The sequence below is a fragment of the Dermacentor variabilis genome, unplaced genomic scaffold (assembly GCF_050947875.1).
Source record: "Dermacentor variabilis isolate Ectoservices unplaced genomic scaffold, ASM5094787v1 scaffold_13, whole genome shotgun sequence".
In the NCBI taxonomy this organism is placed as follows: Eukaryota; Metazoa; Arthropoda; class Arachnida; order Ixodida; family Ixodidae; genus Dermacentor; species Dermacentor variabilis.
The window spans coordinates 45,918,354-45,939,196 of record NW_027460291.1 but is presented as its reverse complement, the minus strand read 5'-3'; the positions used below and the strand labels follow the sequence as shown (position 1 = coordinate 45,939,196).

At 48.2% G+C, this 20,843-nt stretch overlaps 1 protein-coding gene across 1 annotated transcript in view; it reads left to right on the top strand.

The window, feature by feature from the left end:
- Positions 1-20,843, top strand: part of LOC142566752 (tachykinin-like peptides receptor 86C) — a 423,363-nt gene that overhangs the window by 256,976 nt on the left and 145,544 nt on the right. The window contains exon 3 of the mRNA XM_075677640.1: positions 18,090-18,240. Within this exon, the coding sequence (XP_075533755.1) occupies positions 18,090-18,240 (151 nt within the window). The remainder of the gene's footprint in view (positions 1-18,089; positions 18,241-20,843) is intronic.

Below are 20,843 nucleotides of genomic sequence, written 5' to 3'. Positions count from 1 at the left end.
CTTCTTGTCCATTGATTTTCCATCCGGTGACTGGCAGATTTCAGTTGATGAAATGGACCGAGAGAAGACGGCCTTCATCACGCCAGATGGTTTATATTAATTCAGACGCCCTTTGGCATACGCAATGCTCCTGAGACATTTGAACGTATGATGGACTCTCTTCACCGAGGCTACAAACGGTCCACGTGTCCTTGTTATCTTGACGACATTATGATTTTTTCTCCCACGTTCGGTTGCCACCTAACCCCACTCGCTGCAATTCTGGCGTTCTCGCTTAAAGACGGGCTCCAACTGAACTCCACGAAACGTCGATTCAGACGCCGTCAGAGAACCGTGTTGGGATACCTCGTTGACGCATCCGGTGTCCAACAAGATCCGGAAAAAGTTCGCGCCGTCCGTACGTTCTGCTTCTTACCTGCGCTGCTTCGTCGGTCTGTGTTCTTATTTTTGTCATTTCATCAAAATCTTCGCTGACGTTGCTCGGCCTATGACAGATCTTCTAAAGAAGAACACGCTATTCTCATAGGGCCTGGAGCAGGCTCACGCGTTCGCCGCTCTCATCGGGTTTCTGACCACCCATGACCAATTTGATCCATCTGCACAGATCGAAGTCCGCATTGACGCAAGCGGCCAGGGCAACGGCGCTGTTCACACCCAACAGCAGAATGGTAACGAGGGCGTGATAGCTTACGCCGGCCGCCTGCTGTCTCCTACCGAGAGAAATTACTCCATCACCGAACAGGAAGTGCTTGGCTTTAGTTTGGGCAGTCGCCAAGTTCCGGGCATATTTATACGGCTGCATGCTTTTGGTCGTTACAGACCACCTCGCCCTCTGCTGGCTGTCTTCCTTCCGGGACCCGACAGGAAGGCTTTGTCGTTGGATTTTAATTTATTGTGAACTACAAGTCAGGACGTCTGCACAAGGACGCTGATTGCCTCTCTCGTCTTCCCCTGGATCCTGCTAATCCTGCTGCGCATGACCCGGTAACCTGCGCGATGGCTTTTACTGACCTGGCCGACAGGCGTGCTGAACAACAACGCGACAAATCCTTACAGTCCATCAGTGCCGGAGTGCAATCGGTCAGCACCCACGGCACGTGCCGCATGTTCGGGCTGCACGACGGCATCCTCTACCGCTGCAATATCAACCCTGACGGCCCTAAGTTGCTCCTTGTCCTACTTCGTCATTTGAGATCCGTCGAGCTCGAAGAACTTCACGATGCACCGACGGCGGGACACCTTGGAGTTTTGCATACATACGACTTCGTACGATGCCGGTTCTTTTGGCCGGGTCTCTGCTGCTCTTTGTGTCATTATGTCGCAACTTGCGAATTGTGTCAGCGCTGGAAGAAACCTCTCCTGCCACATGTCGGAGGACTCCAGGCAATTGAAGTTTCCTGTGAACCTTTCTTTTGCGTAGGCCTTGACCTTCTTGGCCCTTTTCCTATGACGACTAGAGGGAATAAGTGGATCGCCATCGCTACTGATTACGCGACATGCTACGTGATAACAAAGGCGTTCCAGACTAGTTGCGCAACTGACGTCGCCGATTTTCTCCTCCACGTCATTCTCCACCACGGTGCACCTCAACAGTGTTATGATCGGCCGTTCGCTCCGCGACAACCACCGGCCATGGCTAGCGCGATTATAGGGAACGGGCGACCGACCTCGTCAAAATGGTTCTCAAAAGAGATCATTTATGGCCAGCACGGGAGTACTTCAGTCAGGAGAGGTTTGGGCAAGTAGCAAGGTTACGGCCCTTCACTTGTCAGCCGCCAAAATTGGCACGTCCACGCCGAGGACGGAGCCAGTGGCCAAGCGGAGTCAGTGTACGATGCCCCTTCTCTTATTTGTGCACAGTGATGTGCGTGCGTTTCCGACAAAGCTCTCTTCGGAAGGAAAGGGCAACAGACCTCCGGATTGGTAGAACCTGATGTCATCGATCTCCTGACGCCAGATTTGGGGAACTGACTGAACAGTGACCGCGCAGGGCATAAAAAGAGCAACGGACAGCGGGAGCGATCGGCTGCGACAACTTCTTCCTGAACTTTTTCTTTACTACTTCGAATTTTCTTGTAAATATATAAAAATCAGCTTATTTGTAAAACGTCCTCGTTATCGGGCCCAGCCCGACGTTCACTTACTCCTCCATTAGTAAAGTACATTTCCACGTCTTCGGACCCCCGTTCTCAACAGCACTTACTTAGACCACGGCCGCTCGTTCTTGTCTCGAGTTGTCGATGACCTCCTTTGCTGTTGTGCCACTGGGCATAAGCTGTGTACCGCCTACCACCCACAAACGAACGTTCTTACAGAACGTCTCAACCGAACACTTACAGAGAGGCTGTCGATGTACGTCTGCAACGATCACCGCGACATAGACGCCACGCTGGCGTACGTGAAATTTGCGTATGACTCGTCCCGACATGACACCGCAATTCACTCTTTTATCTTTTGTATGGTCGCGACCCCATATTGCGGTTTGACACCATCCTACCTTCTGTGCCAGGTGCTGCAACTGAGTACGCTCGTGAAGTCATCGATGGCGCTCACATGGCACGTCAAGTCGCCCGATCTCGTTTATTAGGCTCGCAGCATATACAAAAACAGCGTTACGACCGGTGCCATCACGATGTTAAGTTCACCCCAGGTGCTTGGGCGCCCCTTTGGTCACCATGTCATCGGGTCGGCCTCTCCCAGAAGCTTCTCTCTCGCTATACAGGGCCTTATGAAGTCCTACGTTAAGGTAACTATGTCAATTGCGAGATCTGGCTGTTATAGTTTGGTGCATCCTCAAGTCCGACGCCTGTTGACATCGTGCACGTTTCATGGCTGAAGCCGTACTTCACTCGCACTTCTTCGCTTAACATGCGCCGAGACGGCGCTTCAGCCCCCAGGGGTCCTGTTATGGAAGGATAAAAGCAGAGAAAGAACAAGAAGATCGCGAGACGCTGGCTGCTGCGTGTTGTTGCTGGTCAGCCATCTTAACCACATTGACTCTGCTTGTATATATACTGTAAATACACTTTGTTTATACTCCCAAAATGCCTGTAAGAATATAAAACGAAAAAGCCCGGAACAAAAATATTATTGCTTTAAAAAGGGAGACCGTTAGAAAGATAAAAAAGTAACAATGGCAAAATTGTATAGAGAGAAACTAACGTCGTGAAACGCAGAAACGCTTGCATGGAGAATAAAAAGCTAAAACAGCTGGTAAAGGCAGTGTAAAGAAATTATGCGGATCCCACGCACTGTGGGAATCAACGTAAGCCAAGCTTTCTGTGCAGTTTGCCTTCACTAATCATAAGTAGCGGTTATGCTAACGGCGAACGTTTAATCAGTTTAATTTCTTCAGCGTTTAGTCCCATACGAGAGTGCCAATTTGATGTTAAATGTTACCTTGCGTGGGCCGCTTCTATTTGCCTGCGTAGTACGCAGAACAAACAGCGAGACGTGTTCGCTTGAGGCGTTGTTGCGCATCATATTTAATGATTTGCGAAGAGGGTAGCACGGAGAAGTGTTAAACTTTGATTGAGTTGCGTAGAGCTACGTGGCAAAAACACAGTCGGATTATGAGACGCACCGTAGTGGTGGACTCAACCATAATTTCGACCCCTGCGGTACTTTAACGCTCACCTAAATCGATGTACACGAGCGTTTTCGTATTTTGCCCCCGTCGATGTGTGGCTTCCGCGGTAGGGATCGAACCCGTCACCTCGAGCAATGTCATAGTCTTCAAGCTACGACGGCGGGCAAAGAAGTGTTGATTTGACGTGTGACCGCTTCCGTAGTGCCGCCTAGATGCTACGGTGCTCTAAGGCAGCTTTGCGTTTGCACGCCATGCGGCCTTTGTACCCTTGACAAATATCTATTGTTTATTTTTTTTTTCAGAAATATCAGAGACCAACCATACCATACGATAAACAAGTTTATCCAGTTTGTCCGCAAGCGCTGTCGTGTCTAGTAGTGGCGTCCCATCGCCTTCTCACGTCGCCTTTTCCCTCCCTGCCTCCCCCCCCCCCCCCATCAACGGGAACTGCGAGCGAAGAGTGGCGAGGCTGTCATTCATTCGCCTCGTGGCTGCGTCTGTTCTGCCCATTCTCGTCCTCGGTCACTTCCTCTCTACCATTCTATCTACCTCTCCCCTGGACATTTGCACGTTAGTAGAATAGTGAGCACTGCTGTTTCTGCCTTGCTCTTAAGGGGGATCACGGGTAATTACAGCTATCAGGAGGGTATTGTGGCGACGCCCAAGGAGTTCCAAAGTGCATTGTGCACATGTGACGCGATAAAAAGGCCCAAACGAGTTTCTCGCATCTGCTTTCCAGTCTGCGACGCTCGTGTCATGTATTTACCCGCTGTGAGCTACCTTGCGACGCGGCGTGCAACACAGCTACAGTAGCGGCAACAGTTGAAAAGTATAAGAATGCTTCGCCTTCAAAAAGTCGAGGCACCCAAATGCAGTTCATGTCTAAAAAATTGAGAGGAAGAGGGAAGAAAACGACAGAGAACAAAGAGCGAAATAATCAGAAAACCTGGTGTATTCCATCCCTCAGCCTCGCAGATAATCGATCTCTTTCCTCGAAAGTGACACATAAGGGCCACTGACGCCGCTAGGGTGAATCCGTTCAATAGACGACGCTTGAAAAATTTCTCGGGCGCTCTGGTTCCTGCAAATCCTGATTATAACAGTCTTCACAACTTGCAAAACGTACTCCTGCGGTCGTGCCCTTATCTCGTTATGCAGAGCCTTGCCTCACAAATCAAGCGACTGGAAGGAGCTGAATTTGTCGATTTTCTTTTATACCACCTCGCGGATACCGTGCTGCATAAAGTCCGAAGAATGGGTGCTGTGCCGCCGAAGAAGACCGACAGGACGAAAACCGCCGTAATCCCATACGTGCGCAAAGTGACCTAAAGGATCAAGAAGGCTGCAATATGCGCCGATATTCTGGTTGTGGTTTCGGCCTCGAACCAGCTCGGTGAGTGTATGAGCGTATGAACGCGAGTGGCGAACGGCGTAATGCCTGCAGCAAGAGACACCCCAAGCAATTTCTGACCCGGAAATGCGGCACCGTCTACAAAGTGACTCTTTCTTGTGGACGTGTTTACATCGGTAAAACAGGCCGATGTAGCAATGATGGTCTGAGAGGACACGCTGTTGCGGCTTGAGGTGGAGTTAGGGCAATGAAATCCAACAGTACGAATGTAGTACGAATGAAGGTAAAAGGGTTTCTTTGACGTTAGTTAACGGCTCCAATTACGGAAGCCCACTCCATGCAGGAACATGTCAAACGTGCGAGTTCCCATCAAGACACAGCGGCCATACTCCACGAAAAAACTACGCTTTTAATGCCGTCGTCATCCTTAGGCGAGTCGACTAGGGAATCTGAGGACTTTATCACAGCCAATCACAATCGTCGAATCACAACATCCCCCCCCCCCTCCGATCGTATGGAATATACGGAAGGATAGCACCCTGGTAATCGAAGGCCGACGGCGTTCTTCGGTAGCATTTGACGTTCGCGTTTTTCATCATTAGTTCAGGCTGTAATGTAGTGGTGGGGGAGGGTACCTTTTGTGGATACATAGCGGTCGGTGTCAACAGTGCGTTGACTTCTTGGTAGGCGCTGATGGATGGGTGGGGTTTGCCTCGTGGCAAACGTCTCGCTAACGGCCTTGGCCGTGTTGAGACGTAACAAACACATCCGCCGCCAACAGATTCCACCTGAGGGTGACCAGATGTGAGGTTGCCCGAACCGTCGATGTTTGCTCGCGGCCTCGGGGATTGTTCTAGAAGTGATGGCTGATGTCACACAGCAGACGAGGGCCCAGCCCTCGCTTTGTTGTGTCCATCTCCCTGGGAACACACACACACACACACACACACACAAGCACACTGGTCGCTGTGCCCGAGCGACACGCCTACCGGACGCTATGATCCCCGCGTATCTTTACAGTGTTATACCTCTCTCTCTGTCTCTGTGCTTGTCGCGGTCAGCTCTCAGCAAGACAGAAACAAGTTGCCTATCTCAACAACATCGATTGCATCGATTGCGGTTTGTACAAAATACGTTCTCCGGCTCACACCGTCTGCATTCTTATTCTGGGTCCCTTTCTTACACTTGACCCCGAAGTTGTATTGCGGCCAAATGTGACCATCTCAGCGGTCATTCGTTTCTTTTCTACATTTGCTTCAGCCATACAAGAGGGCAATGGTCGCTCTCCACCGTGAATTCTGTGTCTTGTATATTGCATCCGAGCTATTGAATTGCACATACCATGCAAAAAACACACTTTCTCAGAGGTACTACACGCTTCTTTTCGTGGTGCCAGTTTTCGATTGAGGTACAGCACTTGATGCGCTTCACAGCTTTCGTTAATTTGGGCAAGGACGACACTTTGACCACTGTTGCTGGCGTCACACCATAGAGTGCCTTCTCTACAAAAGTCTGGCGAGACAAGCATAGGTCGTGAAGACAAAGCCTTCCTCTCAAACAATCCACATATTCCGTAGGAGCTCCGCAAATCTTCCACTGTCGTGTGACTCACGCACTAACAGTTTCTTTCTCTTGTTCGCAAAGGACCCGCACTAAAAAAAAAAGTAGTAAAAACAAAGCGGCGCTATAACGGATCCCTGGGGGATACCTGAGGTCACTGGAGCATATTCAGAACTAGCATCGTTACCAACCACAGATCCTGTATTGGGGAGAGATACTCAGTAATGGAATCGATGGCACTGTTGTGCAATTTATAGGCCACAAGTTTTCTTAGATAAGAAGATTGTCTGCCACTATATCAAATTCTTTTTTGAAGTCTAGAAATGTGCAGTCCATTATTTTGGCTCTGTCTTTTTGAGAGACGAGATTGTGAAAAGAAATTATCGGAGTTGAACACGACAAACCTTGACTAAAACCATGGTCACTAGAACTGAAAAAAGTGGGTTTAACTGAATGCGACATAATTGAGCTGTAAATGTCGTTTTCCATTATCTTGCACGTAATTCTCGTTGAAGAGGAAAGTCTGTAGTTCGCAACGTTGTTCCATCATTCGCTTTTATGAATGGGTAGAACCCGCGGGAAATTTGAACGACGGAGTAAAGAAATTTTAACTAAGCCGTTTTGAAATCACCGAAAGAAGTAAAATTATAGAATCCCTGAACAGTTATTCTGCCTCGCCGTTGTATAGAGTGTGTTTGCATCTTACGACTGATTGAAATCAACGATCCTTCACGCTCAAACTAAACCAGGTGGCAAAGTAGCGTATGCAATCGTCGTTGCCTAGATATGTGAGTACGTGAAAGGCACGCCTGCGAGCCCCGTTTCTGGACCCTGTGCTAAAATTGAGCACATAATAGTAGGCCCCATTGGCACATTTACTTCCATGCCATTGACGCCGCGCAAGCCATAAGCATTGAAACCTAGATTTCACAAACCAGAAGGTGTTCGAGAATGATTTCATTAAGTCGAAAGCTTACATAAATGGAACACACCTAAAACATTATGTGAGTACCAAGTTGATTCAATAGCAAAAAAAAATCATGAGCCATTCCACTGTGTGAAGGTGGTTGGCCAGCGAAGCTGTTTAGCACACGACATTAGGGGACACATAATTTTGAACAAAAGTACGAACTCATTTATTGCCTTGACGGGAGGTCATCGTGACGAAAGTTACGCACACTCATTTATTGTCTTGATCGGTGGTCATTATTTCACTCGTAACTGCAACAGCATTCTTTGACAATGTGAAATCGATGCACGTACGCCGTTGGGTGACCGGTTGGGCCGGATCGGTGTGGCATAGCAAGTGATACGTATGCAACTCGGAATACGTAAACCGCTCCATTTTCGGTACCGACGCATGCGCATTGAAATCACCGGCGACAACAGGGGTAATGTCATCGCAGCTAATTCATGCTTAGTGAGTAGCCATGAACCTCACGGGACTATGAATCATTGCATTTTTTGCTTGCTTACGGGAGTATGAGCCATTGCTCACGGGGGTATGAGTGAGTGAGTGAGTGAGTGAGTGAGTGAGTGAGTGAGTGAGTGAGTGAGTGAGTGAGTGAGTGAGTGAGTGAGTGAGTGAGTGAGTGAGTGAGTGAAGAAACTTTATTGCAGGTTGGGCGAGGATGCGAACTCGTCGCGCACCCGGCTAGTCCCACGTCGGGACCGGCAGTTCTAGCCCACCGGCCCGGTCGCGGGCCCGCCGGACAGCCAGGATTTGTTTTTCTAGAGCGGGGCTACGCAGAAGCGAGTCCCACTCCTCCTTGATGAACTTGGGGTATGTCGACCCGCACTCCCAGAGCATGTGCGCTAGAGTGGAGGTCTGCCCGCAGGAGGCGCAGGCGTCGTCGCGATACACGTCCGGGTAAGCTTCATGGAGAACGGACAGACACGGATACGTGCTGGTCTGCAGAAGCCTGAGCGAAACGGCTTGCGCTCTATTCAACTTGGGGTGAGGAGGTGGAAAGACCCTTTAGACATGTAGGAGAATTTATTAATCTCGTTGTAAGTAGCGAGAGCGTCCCTATGGCGGTAGGGAGGAGGGGAGTCGGTGGTTCTTGCAGAGGAAGCGGGGTCGGTGAGGTCACGCGCAGCCTCGTGAGCAGACTCATTGATGTTCGGGGGAGCACCCTCGACCGACCCTATGTGAGCGGGAAACCAGTGGATTGAATGATGCGTGAGAGCATATTGACTCGAGCTGCTAAGAAGACGAGCAGCTTGCTTGGCGATGCAACCCTTCTGAAAAGCCCTAACTGCCGTTTTTGAATCGCTATAAATCTCGGACCCACGACCGTCTAGCAGGGCGAGGGTGATGGCGGCTTTCTCGGCGACTCCGGGGTCTGAAGTGCGAAAGGAAGCGCTATTGGAAATCTTGCCGCTGGAGTCGACCACAACAATGGCAAAGGTCTCCCATCGCTGTACTCTGCGGTATCGACGAAGCTTGCTTTAATGTCTCGTTGCTTGATCTGTTTGAGTATGGCTGCTGCTCTGGCCTTGCGTCTGCCCTCGTTATGGACGGGATGGACGTTTCGGGGTACAGGGGCCACTTCGAACTTGTCTCGAATGCACCTAGGGATCGGGGTACTGACCATCGGAAATCCCGCAGGTTGGTAACCCAGCTCTTCGAGGATGTGTTTACCTGCCGCAGTGGTGCTCAGGCGAGTGAGTTGCGCGCGTTCTTGGGCTTCGGCAATCTCCTCGGCAGTGTTATGCACCCCCAGCTTGAGGAGATCCTCGGTGTGGGTCCTGATGGGTAGCCCGAGAGCCCTCTTGACCACTTTGCGGATGAAAGCGTTGAGCTTGTCTCGCTCCGCTCTGAGCCAGTTGTACATAGAAATTGTGTACGTAAAGTGACATAGTACGAAGGCATTGATAAGCCTGAGGAGATTGTTTTCCTTCATTCCTTGGTGCCTGTTTGCTATTCTGCGAACGAGGTAGAAAGCGTTGTCCGTCTTTGCGATGATCTTGCGGAGAGCCGTTCCGTTCCCGCCGTTCAATTCGACAAACATGCCCAGGACTCGAATAACGTCGACCCTGGGTATCACCCCCCCCCCCCCCCGGCACAAGTGCGAAGACTGATGCTGCTTTCGGAGACTGGCTTGAGCCATTGCTCAAGGGGATATGAGCCATTGATGCTGACAGTTTTCGACATGCTGTTCTGTATGTTGTATGAGTGATTCGAAAGAATTTAAGCACTGTTCGCTTCACTTTGCTGAGGGCTTGTAACTTCTGCCGTGCGGCGATATGAGCCATTGTATTTTTAGCTTGCTTAGGGAAGCATGAATGCTTAAGGGGGTATCAGCCAATAATGATGATAGTTTTTGTTCCAGGACAACAAGAATGCACGGAAACCTAGCCATATACAGCTTCGCTGTAAAAATGTTGCGTGAATTACGCGCTTGAATTCATACGAATATTCGAGCCCAACTCTATATACTTCCATGCACACTCTAATCACTACTGAAACGCTGCCGTCTCATGAATAAACGCGCGAGACATGCACCAATGCTTTGCTTCTTTGTGTCCGAGCAAGACACGCCCTAAAGGAATGGTACAAACACTTTCTAAATAGCGCGATCAACAATGACTCATCTAGATAACGCGTTTTACTTTGAAAGAAAATCTCACGAGCTTTTTGAAAAGCGAGCTGATATTTAGGCGTGCCATTACAGGTTTCTGACTAATAACCTAGACTTGGTGGTGCAAATGCATCTCAAATAATTGAAGCCTATCAGCTAAAAAAGAACGACCTATAGAAAAAAAGTTTTCAAAATTTATGCGCAAGAGACGTCTCCTTAAGCCGTACTCTAGGCGGGCGCTGTCTGAAAGCGTCTTTCAAACTTGTCAGCCCGGAAATACAAAGGGCACGTAGACCCTTCCCCTCGCTACAGAGCCCCGATTCCTTACGTACTGTCCGACTGCCTTTTTGGCATCGCACAACTAATTCACGGCCTGGCATCACCACTACGCGTCCTTTGACCGCCGCGCTATCCCGTATAATGCAGGCTACACCTCGAAAAGAACTCAACAAAGGTCCTCCTTTTGAGTTAACTAACGGTCGCGTCCGTGTATCTCAACCGTAGCTACGGTCGTTTCAGTTGTTGCAATCGGTTGAATCCGCCGGTGGAGCTTTGTCGTCTTGTTATTGGCTAGGGATGTATGCTTCCGTGGTGGAACATTGTCCAAGTTCGTAGTCATGGCACTGTCTCAATAGATATAGGAACAGAGCGTCGCGACTGTCGGTATGTGGCATCATTTGAGCTTTCCTGCTTGCTGTTACTGTTCAAAGATCTCAGAAATTGTGTTCAGCTGTGCGTGCTTTCGTAGCGTTGGTATAGGTGTCAGACGAGGAAGGACTCTGATTGCTTTCATAGCACTTCTGTTTATACCCTCAACTTCGTCCCACTGTTTAGTAGTCAGTCGTAAGAACTGTGCTTGGTATGCAATGCGAGGATTCAGGACGGAGCGCACGAGGCAATGGGCCACGTCAACGCCAGCCCCACCACTCCGTGGCGCAATTCTGCGAATCAGGTGAACTGCTTTCGCAGATGTCTTGCTTATCTTGTTGATCCACGTCACGCTAGACCAAGACTGGTGAACTTCTAGGCCAGGAGCCCGCAGCTCTTCAGCCTCAGGAATCAGCGATGAGCCAATCTTGAGATGAAAGTCACTATCGCAAACTGACTTCCTGCCCTCTTTTTAGGCGACGTGTAAGTAGCTAGATTTCTGTGTTGATGTCTGAAGTCGACTGCACTACGCGTATTCGCGTAACACGCCAAGACATTTCTGCAGTTGTTTACATTGTATTTCGAAGCCCCAGTGAGTGGACCACAGTGGGACGTTGTCGGCATAAATGAGAAATCTTATATTATCAACTTCCTGTAGTTTATACTCTATAGGCATGAAGGCAATGTCGGATAATAATGGTGTCAGAACGGAGCCTTGTGGTGCCCCACGGGTTGATGTAAACGAGCCGAATTGCTTCCAGTCTGCACGTATAGAAAATGTTCGGCGGGTTAAGGATGAGTGCACTAATTATTCACCTGAAGCTGCAAGCTGAGCGTGTCCATGTTTTGCAGAATGGTGTCGTGATTTACATCATCGCACGCTTTGGCTATGCCAGTAGCCGCCACAGTGGGCACCAAATGACTGCAAGGTGAGACGTGAAAGTCATCTGCCAGTAAGCTAGGCTATATTCCGTACCTGAGTACGGCCTGAATTGGATCTGAACTGGATGGTATTTATGATTGTGTTTGAGCCACCACCAAAGTCCAGTAGCCAGCATTCGCTCAAGCAATTTACAGATCGTTGGTGTCAAAGAAATTGACCGGAGAGCTTCATGGTCTATAGGCGGCTTTCCCTGTCTAGGTATGGGCACCCCTAGGGAGTGTTTCTATTCAGTTGGGAAAGGTCCATCGATCCATACATCGAGTGGCCCGCACGATTTCCTGGCGTTCTTTAGCCAACCCTGGCGCTTGCACCGAAAAACCCTGTACATCATAATCATCACTGATCCATGCGCTATTCATAACCTGGAGTAAAATGTCGATGGCCTCACCTTCCAAGTTCTCGAAGAGCTCATACGGGAGACCGTCATGTCCAGGCGTTGAATGTTGCTTTTTACCTTAAATCGCAGCGAGTATCTCGGCTTTCGTGAAAGGCATTGTAATGGCTGAAATATCATCCGGATCAAATAAAGGAGGATTTCTAGTTGGTTGCTGGTTATTAGGAAAAATGATGACATCTGCCTGCTTGGCAAAATTTTTCGGCGTAAGATTGAGAGCCAGTCGGATTCCTTAATCCTGCTGGAAGCACTCGTCGGCGCAATCCTCCTTCCCCTGTCATCCACTTCAGCTCCGCTAGCTAGGCTCCACAAAAAACTTCTCCACTTGAGCGCGCTCGTCGCTTCTCCTGAGCTGTTAAGAAAAACGTGTCAAAGCAGGCAGTGGTATGCGCATTAAAACCAAAGGGACCGCCTCTAAACAAGCAGTGCATGCATTTGATTGGGCTCTTAAGAAAACATTGCTGGTCACCGCCTATGCTTACGTCGGCGGCGACATAAATTTGACATCAGGAGATGGGAATAACATCAAAATGGAATAGCTTTACATCACTTTGCGTTATAGTGCCTCTGGCGCGTCCTTTGGGATCAAAACCGAGCACTGCGTGCCTGGTAGACAAAAAGAAAGGAAGAACAAGAAATTGTTGTTGGAAAAGCAAAGCAAAATACGCTTTTGAGTGGGAGCCGAAATCACGATCGAGTAGGGAGTTGTGTTGTTTATTTGTTTAGCTTTTCTTTGCTCTAGAAAATTCATCCCTAACAGATGAGATGCAGTTTGCTCCTATATACGGTGACTTCATAGACGCCTCCTGTGTAAGATTTTACTTTCGGCGTTCTTCATTCCGAACTGGAAAGCAAGCCAACATAGTGCCCGCCGTTGCAGCGTTTTCCTTCTGTTCAGTGGGAGGCTCACAGTTCGCTCGCGAAACAGCGCGTCTCAGTCACGAACCGGTTGAATAATACGACACACCTTTCATAACGCATCAGTGATTGTTTGCTTCAGTGGCGAAAATATCAGATTATAAAGCTCGCTTATTTGCTCCTTTCTTTCAGTGAAGTAATTTTCTCTCCGCTTTCAGCAAGCAGTTACGATCGTCCCTGCTATCCATTCGTTGGTAATACATAAAGACCATGGCGTATGTGCAGTCTCCTAAAAAAATTCTAAGCAGAGTCAACTCCCGTGGACATCTACGTAGTGCTTCGCATTGCGTTAGGTGAAATACGTAGGTGTTAGTTGATGCGAAAGCATTATATGTTCCATGAGGCAGAAAAGATGGCATTGTAGGCAACGAGTGAGACCAAATATTATCATCATCAGTGACGTCATCAGCGTTCTGTACGAGGTCAGTAGCAACAGAGAATTAAAGTTAGAACAAGTTAGAGTAATGTGGTTTTAGGTGGACTAAAATGAATTAAGCTGACGTGAATGAAGGCAAACTAAAGGAGTATAAGGTTGATAAAAGTGCATTAAACGGACACTAAAGCGAAACAATAAATCAGTTTAGACTAATGAAGCATTGTTTCAGAACCCTGCAGGTAGTCATTTCAAAAAGATAGTTTGATTATTAGATGAGAAAATGAAGGTCCAAGTCTCAGTATTTGAATTTCCCGCCGAAACCCCAACGCCGTTACGTCAGCTTGACTTCAGGGATTCCAAAGTATGTTTTGGCATTTGGGCCGCGTTGGCTAAGTAAAGGTTCCCGAAACTTGCCATGTTTAATAGTTCGTCCCTTTAGAACGCAATGTAGTCAATCTGTACCGCTTTATATATTTAGTAGGCCCTAGAAGATGCCATAAAAGTCCATGTCGTCCCAGCCACCAGGTGCGGAAAGTTAAGTAGGCGTCGCTACCCGTATTTCGTTCTTGTGCTTTTATGGCCTACCAAACCTCTTATTATTGTAAAACTGGTGTTTTTGGTGTTGTAGAAAGGTAATTTACTGATGCAGAAGAAATCATTTTTCACTTTAGTGTCACTTTAAGGTGGCATACGGTAGACTGGGTTGGTACAAATTACAGCAGGGTGGATTAAAGTGGATTAAGGTGGATTGAAGTTGGTACAACTTAGTGCAAGGTGGAATAAAGTGGATTAAGGTTGATTAAGGTAGAGCTGTGAAGGACACCTGACAATGTATGACGTCACGTATTATGGACGTAACCAATTAGAGAAGTCGCAATGCTTTCCGATTCAGATATCTTAAGGACACTTAAATGACTGTCAGTCCTTGTTCTTGTGATACCCAGTGACCCAGGTTGGTGTCAAAGAGGTCAATCCAAGAACGGCGCATGTCAAGTGGCACATACCCAAGTTGGCGTCAGAAAGAGAGAGGGAGAATTTATTTGAAAGAAAGCAGAGAGGTCGGCCCGAGCTAGCGTGCTCTAGCCTGCTGCTCTGCACAGAGGGAGTGGGAAACGGGGACGAAAAGGCTGACGAGTGGTGACGATGACATGGATGAAGGATGCAGAACGATGAAGGCAAGTTCACCACTCTTATGGTTATGAACAAAGCCCCAAAAAGTCATTCAGGAGTGCCGTGCCCCTTGCAGAGCATGGTAAATTATGCAATCAAGGTTCATTAAGCGACAGATGGCCAGTGGCACATTTGCAGGGGCAGATACCCAGTATGGCGGAGCAGTAGCGATGCTATCTTAAGATACTGTACGGGTATCTTGTGTCTGTATCATGCTGTATCCGAAAGACAGGTATCGGCATATCTATTTTCAATACATCCGTTGAAGCATCGTGTATCTTAATATACAAGACACATCTATGGCAGAATGCACGAAGACAGCCAGACTCACCGAAGGCTAGCAAATATCGGCAATAAAGCTCATTCTGTCACACGACAATTTTATCTTAACCTGTAGGTATTCCTAATAGTCAAAGATTATGAGGAATATCAACAAATTACAACGTAGTGCAAATTTGAAACTCCTCAATTTAGAGCTTGAATTGCGAGCGTTAGGCACTTCCATTTCCAAAAAAAAAAACAGCATGCTCTGCTGCGATATCAAAAACGAGAATCGCGGTGAACGAAAAAACTAAAAGCGACCGCCATTATTTTTTCAGATGAGTGGGAGGTAATTATGTTTAAGTTTGAAGAAATCATCACACCAATATGATTAATAACACTTTTCATCAGTAAACTTTTAAAATTACATTTAGGGCACCCCCCGCGGGACCTTTGTGGCTGTAAAGTTACGATGCAGAGTTGGAGGCCATGGTTTCGATCACGGGCACGCTTATCACATTCAGTGGGGTCAAAATCATAGAACGCTCTTGCAAGTAGATTTAGGGGAACGTTAAACAATCCCAGGTGCACGTGGGTAAAAAATAAAGCTGCATTTGCCCACTATGCTGAACGTCATAATCATATTGTCGTCAATTTTGGCACATAAAATCTCACGATTTAATTTTATTCTTTAGTGGGAGTGTTACAACTTCAGTATTGAAGGCATCCAGTACTCAGAGAAGACCCTTTTCCTAAGAACTATTTGCCTAGGACTAGTTAAAAAAAATTACAGACAGAAAATGTGCCGTGTGACGCCATGCCATTCGGGTCAGTTTTCTGTACTGCATTTTTCGCAATGTGGAAACGTCTTATTTTGAACAGCAACAGATTTCGCTGCAGACTTCGAGTACTTTGTGTGCACTTCACGATCGCAGATCCTGCCACTCTAAATAGCCCCGCAGACGCTCCGTAGTGGAATTGGAAGCAGTAAGAACAATTGCCACAAATAAGAAAACGGTGGTTTACCGCACATCTTGCGCTCGCCGCAGTCAGCTGGTCCCGCTGTCGTCGTCTTTCGCACAACCCCCTGCCCGTCGGAACGCAGGCGAGAGCTTGCGCAGACGAACAACGCGCGGACAACACAGGCTTCCGAGAACGAAAGCAAGGGAGACGTCGCATGAGGGGAGGTGCCCTCTCCCCTCATGCAACACCTGGCGCGAGTGCTGCAGCGGATTCCCCTTTCGCCGCTCCTCTCTGTCGAGGCGCGCACGTGACGTACGCTGCAGCTAATGGGAAGTGAGGAGCCCTTTCGCTGCTACAGACGCCTGCTTCTTCGCTTAATGAGCATTTTAATGCTTTCACACAAAAATAAAACAAAACTGCTGGGTTGTTCAGTTGAAGGGCTTCACAAATGGTCACGGAGGGTGCAATCATTATTTCATGTGTTATATAGCGCTGTGAGAGATCCAACAAAAAACGTGACTTTTTTTATGGAGCAGGTTTCATTGTTACGTGTACCCAAGCGAATCTATTGATATGGTTTCCCCACGCGGCTATTTAGAAGCATCGCCTCTTGGTCTGTGCTTCCCGAGCAATCCTGGTCATCAGTGTTAGGCTTGTAGCGCAGCTCAGAAAGAGCAAAAAAGGAAGGAGGTAGGGGTAATCAAAGGGAATGGAAAACAGAGTCAGCGCTAACTTCCCACTGATGGTTTATTTCGTGACACAAAAGGCTACTTATACACTCGGCAAAGCATGTGACATCAAGAGATTACAAACGAAACCAAGCAACAAAACCGATAGTGACCAAGTGACAACATATTCAGACAGCCTGTGGCTGCAGTCGGAGATACGCCAATTCACTGCTTGACTCCATACTCCATTCATACCAACTCGTCCAAAGTGCCATGCTTTTGACTGGTCATCAAATCTTTAGGTGCCAACTTTATCTTGTGGAGTCTCAAACGTGCTCTTGAGAAAAATGAACGACAACACAGTAGTGCAAGCAATCAAACGTTTATTTTTTGCGCCTTCTATATACCAATGCCTGCTATCATAATCACAACCAATGAAAAATTTCAATGGTCGCTCACAAGTCGAGGATGGCCGACTGACAGCGACAGGATATCAAGCGAATATGTTCGCCCCATGCCGGAAAGAAACGCCTAGTCATTTGCGTGTACAACGATGCGAAAGGTGGCACGTTGGAACGATCGTGTTTGTTCATCCCGGTGCCCCGATCCGTGGCCCTTCTCTGAACGGTCCCGCGAACCTAAGCCAAAGAGGAAGAGGCTACTCCCTTTTGGGCCCGAGTTAACTCGCCTTTAGGTGGCGTTAGCAGCTCAACACTCGGCCATCTTTCGTGCTATTCTGCAACTACACCGACCACCGGCGGCGCATAGCTACGCGGGCAAGCCAAATTACAGGAGACGCGACAGCCATGTAGGGAAAACGACATGTAGGGACCCGTGAGATTCGAGCGTCCCCACAATCTTTGGCCTATTGAGCAACGATGTACTGCATGCACTGGCATTAGTGCAAGCACTTTTGAATGAATACATGGACTAGCAGGCGGATGTTACCTTATCCATGACCAATTTTACAGCACAGCTGCCATTGTATTGCGTATGTGTTCTTGCTGTTTCTTTCTTGACAGCTGCTTTTGTGTTTGCAGAAATTTATAAGCAATAACATATTCAACTCATATTTCCAGAGCTATATAGCTACATGTGCATGTATGTGTATTTAGGTGACACTGCTGTACGGATGTTCCGTCTTATCTTTTGCTAAAACGACTTTTCCCTGAAAATACTTTCTACATGCGGGAGCTCGAAGCATTACTACTACGCATGGTACACTTGAATGCACATTTAGTTTTTAGCACATTCTATGCGTGCCAAATAAGGAAACACTTTCTGCACAATATACCCCCTACGGGACGACACAGGTGGCGTCGTCTCGACTGTTAAATGTCGATAGTCCAATCTTTTCTACCGCTTCATTCTGCGCATTTCTGTGTGTAGAGATCTTTATGCTTGAATTGTGTTTCGAATGTACATCCAATACCAACCTAATGCGCCTCGTGCACCGTTTGCGTAGTACGAATCCTTATTTTCAACAACCTTTCTTTTGTTTCGTGCGTTCCGCGGAATTGCAGTCTTTCGCTGTCCATGTTGCAATCATTGCACGGGTCTTTTCTTTTTCGACTGAGTGTAATTATTTGGCCTCGTTAGGGTTCAGAGCGCCAAGAAAACGAAACTCACCCTACATATTGACAGCAAGTCCTTGTACCTTTCAGATACAATGTGCTGTTCCTGGTCCTGACATACGGCGTTCCCGTGACAACGCTGGCTCTCACGTACTGGCGCATGAGTTTGGTGCTCTGGGGCGAGCAGTGCATCGGCGAGTTTACGCGGCAGCAGGAGAACGCCCACCGCAGCAAGCAGAAGGTAGGAAGTCAAGTGAACCGCGACGAACATGTTGACCTTTTCGTCAGCATGCTTCCCTCCATACAAACGTTATACATCGCCATAGTCATAGTGGCGTCACGACATCGTGTCATCACGGTGTTTCGCATTGTCCATTTTCTTTTTCTTATTAAATGTGAAATACGTGAAGTTTGTACGCAACTAGGGCAGGCTATCCCAAAATCATAGGTGATAGAAACCAACGGCAAAAAACAAAACAAGAATATAATAATACACAACACACTATCAATTCTGTAACGAAATCGCAAAGCACTAAAATGGCAAGTCAGTAGAAAAGTTGTTAGCAAGGAGGTAGGAGAGGGAGAAAAAAAACAGGAAGTATTGTAGGCGTTCACTAAGTCTGGATGTTCGCAAAAAAGCACAGCAGCGCTTGAACAGTCTTCTGATAGCATACAAAGTCACGTGTACGTTGGGTGGTTATCCTTTCAGACGAAGGTCGCTCGTCAAACTTGTTGAGCACAGCGGTGACCAAGCCGTCCCTGTGCACTACACTGCGCGCAGTGGCATAAAATATGGCTGATTGTCTCCAAAAACCCGAAACTCCCACCGGGTTCCTTCCAACATTTTCTCTACTATGTATCTGTTGGGAACTCGGTTCACCACTTGTTGGGAGCTCGGTTTAGCGGAGGCAAGCAATAGTACACGTTTTGACAGGTTAAAATCCTGTCACTTCGCTTCGGTTCGAGCAGGGGGCCCCGACCCCGACCCCGACCCCGACAGTGGGGACAACGAACTTACGGATGTCCGCTACATGTCTCTATCGTTGCCACATGCGACAGAGGCAAATTATGGTATCTTTGAATTAAGTGCCTCGAGCGACCAGCCACGCGGCAAATTCGCGTGTATTTGCGGGCTACTTTCACGCTCAGAAAAATACTTTTATGTAGCAGGTTGTGAGCAACAGAGTCCAGATACGCGGCATTCGCATATTTTTAAACTCTCCGTGGATTGAGCCGGGACACCCTGTATATATAATTACGGGAATGTTGGGAGTATAGACTTAATATACTTACAGTATATATACAAGAAAAGTCATGTGGTCAACATGGTTGACCAGCAACAACGCGCAGTAGCCAGCGTCTCGCGTTCTTCTTCTTGCTCTCTCTCTTCTGTCATCCTTCTGTAACAGGACCCCCGGGTGGTGAAGTGCCGTCTCGGCGCATGGTAGGTGAAGAACTGCGAGCGAAGTATGGCTTCAGCCATGAAACGTGCACGATATCAACATGCGTCGGACTGAGGATGCATCAAACTGTAACTGCGAGATCTCGCAATTGACATCGATAAATTGACGTAGGACTTCCTAAGGCCCTGTGTAGCGGGAGAGAAGCTTCTAGGAGAGGCTGACCCATTGACATGGTGACCAAAGGAGCACCCAGCCACCTGGGGCGAACTTGACATCGCGATAGCACCGGCCCTAGCGCTCTTTTTGTATATGCTGTGAGCCTAATAAACGAAATCGGGCGAATTGACGCGCCATGTGAGCGCGATCGATGACTTCACGAGCATACTCAGTTACCCTGGCACAGAAAGTAGCATGGTGTCAAAGGACAAAGTGGGGACGCGACCATACAAAAGATAAAAGGGTGAATATCCTGCGGTGCACTCATGTACGGGGCAGAAACCTGGACGCTTACGAAAAGGGTTCTACTTAAATTGAGGACGATGCAACGAGCTATGGAAAGAAGAATGATGGGTGTAACGATAAGGGATAAGAAAAGAGCACATTGGGTGAGGGAACACACGCGAGTTAATGACAACTTAGTTGAAATCAAGAAAATAAAATGGGGGGGCATGGGCAGGACATGTAGTGAGGAGGGAAGATAACCGATGGTCATTAAGGGTTACGGACTGGATTCCAAGGGAAAGGAAGCGTAGCAGGGGCGGCAGAAAGTTAGGTGGGCGGATGAGATTAAGAAGTTTGCAAGGACAACATGGCCACAATTAGTACATGACCGGGATAGTTGGAGAAGTATGGGAGAGGCCTTTGCCCTGCAGTGGGCGTAACCAGGCAGATGATGATGATGATGATCACGATGATTATGATGATGATGATGATCCTGTGGTGTCAGGTCGGGACGAGTTATACGCGAATGCCACGTAGGCCAGCCTGGTGTCCCAGTCGCGGTGATCGTTGGAAACATACACCGACAGCATCTGTGTGAGTGTTCGGTTGAGACGTTCCGTAAGACCGTTCGTTTGTGAGTGGTAGGCGGTGGACAGCTTGCGCTCAGTGGCACAAGAGCGGGGGAGGTCGTCCAGAACGCGAGACAAGAACGGGCGGCCGCTGTCTGTAACTGTCGAGGTGCACCGTGCTGGAGAATGACGTCGTGAAGGAGGAAATCGGCGACGTCAGTTGCGCAACTAGTCGGCAACGCCTTCGTTATCGCGTAGCGTTTAGTGTAATCAGCAGCGACAGCGACCCACTTATTCCCTCTAGTCGTTGTCGGAAAAAGGGCCAAGCAGGTCAAGGCCAACGCGAAAGAATGGTTCAGAGGGAACTTCGATTGGCTGGAGTCGGCCGACAGGTGGCAGGGGAGGTTTCTTCTGGTGCTGACACAATTCGC